Source organism: Copadichromis virginalis, linkage group LG5, assembly GCF_057382275.1.
Source record: "Copadichromis virginalis isolate Kocher_CV1m ecotype Utaka linkage group LG5, C_Virginalis_male_GT1.1, whole genome shotgun sequence".
Taxonomy (NCBI): domain Eukaryota; kingdom Metazoa; phylum Chordata; class Actinopteri; order Cichliformes; family Cichlidae; genus Copadichromis; species Copadichromis virginalis.
This window is the reverse complement of record NC_140622.1, coordinates 21,916,120-21,920,820: the sequence shown is the minus strand read 5'-3', so window position 1 is coordinate 21,920,820 and position 4,701 is coordinate 21,916,120. Positions and strand designations below refer to the sequence as shown.

The 4,701-nt window shown below is 44.5% G+C and overlaps 1 protein-coding gene across 2 annotated transcripts; it reads right to left on the bottom strand.

Annotated features, from left to right (window-relative positions):
• Positions 1–440: 440 nt before the first annotated feature.
• cdkn1a (cyclin dependent kinase inhibitor 1A) lies at positions 441–4,401 on the bottom strand. 2 transcript variants are annotated; one of them, XM_085456692.1, is made up of 3 exons: positions 4,021–4,401; positions 1,892–2,342; positions 441–1,809 (listed from the first exon to the last, which is right to left on the bottom strand). In XM_085456692.1, exons 2-3 carry the CDS (start codon positions 2,331–2,333, stop codon positions 1,754–1,756), a joined length of 498 nt encoding a protein of 165 aa, XP_085312818.1. In that variant the 5' UTR covers positions 2,334–2,342; positions 4,021–4,401; the 3' UTR covers positions 441–1,753. The 2 variants fall into 2 exon arrangements, with proteins under 2 accessions (XP_085312818.1, XP_085312817.1); XM_085456691.1 differs by lacking the exon at positions 4,021–4,401 and adding an exon at positions 2,680–3,989.
• Positions 4,402–4,701: the final 300 nt, after the last annotated feature.

Below are 4,701 nucleotides of genomic sequence, written 5' to 3'. Positions count from 1 at the left end.
TTCTTGCATACTTTGGGCCCCTTAATGCCAATTGATTAACATAAAAAAAACCACCACAGTGGCCTCCACAGTCACCAGATCCCAATCCTGTAGAGCATCTTTGGGATGTGATAGAGCATCATGGATATGCAGCTGACAAATCTGCACCAAATATGTGATGCTTTCATGTCAACATGGACCAAAATCTCTGAGGTTTGTTTCCAGCACCTTGTTGAATCTGTGCTACAAAGAGTTAATGCACTTCTGAAGACAAAGAGATCCAACCCAGTGCTAGCGAGGTGTTCCTAATAAAGCGGCCAGTGAGTGTATAATGGCCTTAATGGAGAAATGACAAGTTGTTGTACTGTTGCACAACACTGCAAGGGTTCAACCAAACTAAGGAACAGTTTTACCGCTGATACTAAAAAGTAAAGTGACGACACATTAAAGACACAAGGCGGTTCATTTGACCATTTTATTGGATTTCATAATAATTAAACAAAACCTAAATTAACACATGACATCGTATCTCACAATAAATAAGGACAGATTTTCACTTGTAGCCTTGAACAAAACACAATACAGAGGAAATGTGCGCAAGCATCTACAAACAGAAGTGCATTCGTTGTTTGGGGTCATTCGCTTATTTTCTCGGCTTCGGAGCATTTGTAAGCTTTCTGTTGGTGAGGGTTAGCGTCACAGTGACACCCATTCATATTACCCATAGCAGCAGGATTTGCTAATGTAGACATAAATAAGTGCCAAGAGGGAAAAAAAAGAACAAATTTAAGGCAAAAAAACCCAAAACAAAACATATCATTAGTTAGATTGCACAGTGAAAATAATAAATGTGACATTTTAGCTTAGTATACATTTACTTATGATGAAGGAACTTTAAATACCAAAAACAAATGCCAGTAAAGGCACTTGATACTGGGTGTTTATGTGCAATACTGCAGTTTAAATGATTATGCTACCTGACAATGCCATATTTAACTTTATAGATAAATCTCTTATACATATATAACTAAATAAACGTGTTTAAGTGTTCCTAGTCTACGTTATCAGTATCAGAGTCTGGGCAGCCGAAGGACATCAAAAATCAGCTGACGTAAAGTAGATGGAAAAGGATGGAAGAGGACATGATGGCACTTCTGTCTTTTACAATCTAAGCAAAGCAACTGCGTGTTTGAGATGTCAGAACTCTTCAAGCATCTTCCTTTGATTAAAAGATGGTCGATAAAAGCACTGTATACAGCTGGACATAAAAAGTATAACATACTTCGGAAAGTAAAAAAAAGAAGACGACTGGTAAACCCTTGTGATACACATGTAGAAAAAATGGTGTAGAAAAACAATAATGGATTTGAACTACGGAGCCAAAGAGCTTTGTCCTCTCAGCTCACAGACATGATGAGGCTGGATGATTTTAATCGACACATCTCCAGCGGATGTGAATGTGCTTTCAGTGCGGCTGAATGTGCAGTCGGGCAACACTTTGGCACCCCCCCCCCCTTCCCCAAATGAGTGTAAATCCACTGATTCCAGAGATTACTGTTAATCTTCTCTGCTCAAATGTCGCATTCTTGCCACTGAGGGAAAAAAACACCAATCTCCTCAGAGTGACTACAGTACCCTAATTAAGTGTTTTGTATTGACGTGTGGTTGAGGTCCCTCCTGGGTGCACGGCCAGAGTCTGTGCGGGACGTGTGATTCCTGAGCGTGGCCCTGTCTGTGAGGTTCTCTTGGCATATTGGCGTTTCTCCACCGAACATCACTCGCCGGATTTGCGGGGCATCCACACTACTCTTCTTTTAGCCTGGTAGAAATCTGTTGGGATAAAGCGCAGGAATTTTAAGCTCATGCACTCTCACGTAAAATGACGAGACTTCTCGCTTTCAGCTACACGTACCTGTGATGTTCGTCTGCTTCCTCTTCAGCCCCGTGTTCTCGCCCTTCTCCGGTGTTTTCTCCAGCATCTCCTGGCTGTGCGTGCATTTCCCCGGCGTACCGGGGATGTTCTCCTTCTCGCTCTGTGCCGTCTCCACCCTCCCTCTCTTGGGAGTAACTGTCGCTGCTGACCTTTGGCCTTCAGCTTGTCCGAGATCCTGCAAACAGGACCTGTAGAGCAGAGGCACCCTAGTGCTCGGGACACCTTCCCATTGGAAATCACTGCTCTCCAGAGGCTTGTCCAAGCTAAAGTCAAAGCCCCACCGCTTTGAAGCCTCCTGAAGGTCGCTACGCATGGCAGCCTGGTACTCCACCTGTAGCTGCTCTCGGTCCACAGGCCCAAACAGGTTTCTCCGGGCTGGTCTTTTTCTCAGAACCCCCAAGATTCGCTTGTGAGAAGCCATCACTCTACACTGATGGAAACAGACAGAAGATCTCTGGTTAGAGTAACACTGATTGGCGTTTTGCTTTAAAAAAGTAGCAACAATAATAAACCAGGCATGGCATATTTGAAAGTTAATTTTGTCTCCATTAATTAAGCATCTCCAGCGATGAGACTAATCCTCCCAGACACTCGGTGCTGATGAAATGTTGCACAAGTAAAACATGCAGTGACTTCTCTGAGAGGAGAGGAACTTCTGCGCCAGTCTTATTCTAAACCAAGCAAAATGAGTTCTGTAATCCATTACAAGTGCATCCATCTCAGTTACTTGATACTGTCTCGAGTATGAAAGTAAAAATTAGTCTCACCATCTTTCAAACCAGCGTAAAGCTCCTCAGTGAACTAACACACTGGTCTCACTGGGCAGCTTTTTATACTAAGGCAGTGACTCACTGAGCGCTCCTCCCTCTCTCTGAATCACTGGTACATGCCAGGGCATAATCTCAACCAGACATGTAAGGACAAGTCCTAAGCAGCGACCAACAGCGCAAACACCGAGAATCACCACCAGGTGGCAGTATCAGGCCCCCTGCATATTAAAAATCAGAGGCGGTGATTTGTGAATCCTATTTCCAGATCTGCAGATCTGGACGGGACTTACAAACAGCAAACACTTTACTGCGAAGGCTACAGGAAGGAATCAGGTGTGTCTCAGGTGGATGTCATTAAGGCCATCCGGGAAGTACTGGGCAGAATTCCCAGGATTTTCTTTTCAGGGAACAATCATGAGAAGCAGTTCCCATCATGATTATCCAGCTGAGAACAGCAGGAGGGGGAGAGGTCACTCTGATTAGAGTTTAATAAGTGATGAAAATAATGACGATGAAGAGAAGTGCAGATGAGGCAGAGAAGCAAATCATCAACACAACCTGATAACTGTTCACTGGCACCTTAAGTCCATTGTTTTTTTCAACAAAGCTTTCAATAAACACGGGCTTTAAAATGACTCCTTATACTGGGAAAAACTGGGGAGCCAAAAATAAATCCAATTCACCTAGAATGAAGTAAAACATCAGAAACAAGGAAACAGTTTGGGAGAGGGTGAATACACAGCTTGTAGACACCATCCTCCTCACACCCTCCCATTTCCATCCACTCAGTCACGCGTATGACGCGGCGTGAGAGGAGGGGGCGGAGTGATTCAAGCGAGTGGCGGGAGAACGAGTCATGCCCGGGCGGCGCTGGAACCGGCTCGGACCCTGCCCAGTTTACTACACGGGTCCACGTGAGGCTGGAACTCGTGCTGGCCAAACTGCGCTGTCACTGTCTGGAGCCCTTACCACCCCTGCACACCAATGAATCATAACCACACACACACGTAAAAACAACCGTGCGGGAAGCTTTGGTAAAGTTTTGAGTTGATACACTGAAACCAGCTAAAAGACATACAAACCCAACAACAACACGGGGACGGCGGTAATCATGGAAAGGTGTAATTTATGGGATTAAACGAACAAATAAATAAATAAATTAGATTAAAAAAAGATAAAATATAGTTAGGACTGAACCTAAAAGTAGCTCCTATAACATTGCAGGTTGTATAGCTATATAATGTAAACAGCGATTTGTTTTAGAGTTGTATACACTAACAGGCCAGTCACAAGTGAACACACCAAAGCGCAAAAATTCAAATTTTTAGTTTTACTTACATTTTAATTCAAAGACAAAAAATCTTCCTTCTTTCAAACTTGCTGGGGGAAACCTGACTGTTATCCACCTTATCTTGCTGTTTTTCTGATTTCCAGTCTTCACAGCAGCTCTGAAGTAAATAAACGCCCGAAGCTGATGCTATGTAACCCAGCAGATTCACAGGAAAATACTTCTCCGTGACACTTTCTCCTAAGATTTCTTACAGACACGGACTCCTGCTAAACTTTTATGAGCTCGGGTACCCTCCTCTCCAGTCCAGAGGTGGAGACTCGGGGGACTCGCACACGTGAATTTGGCCCGGTAAACACACGAGCGCACGTGAAACTTGGCTCGGGTAGAAGACGTGAGGAAATTCCAGTTCAGGACACAGCCCAGCTCAGCCTCCCCCTCCCCGCCTCTCCCTGCCTCTCAGTGCGCATGACAGAGCGCAGCGGTGTGTATACTTGTCCCGTTTCCAGGATACATGACACATCTCGTTTGCTTCCTCCCATTTCTAAAACAGTCACGCGACGTTTCGGTTTCTGTTGACATCACAGAGCAGACAGCAGCGAAGGAGAAAGTAGAAGTAAAAGTGGAGAAACTCGTAAACAGTAAATGGAACTACACTGGGCAACTGCACTCATGCGCTCTTTGTACCTGTGTCCAATTTAAATATATCCCTCCTGTGGTAACCCCCCCTC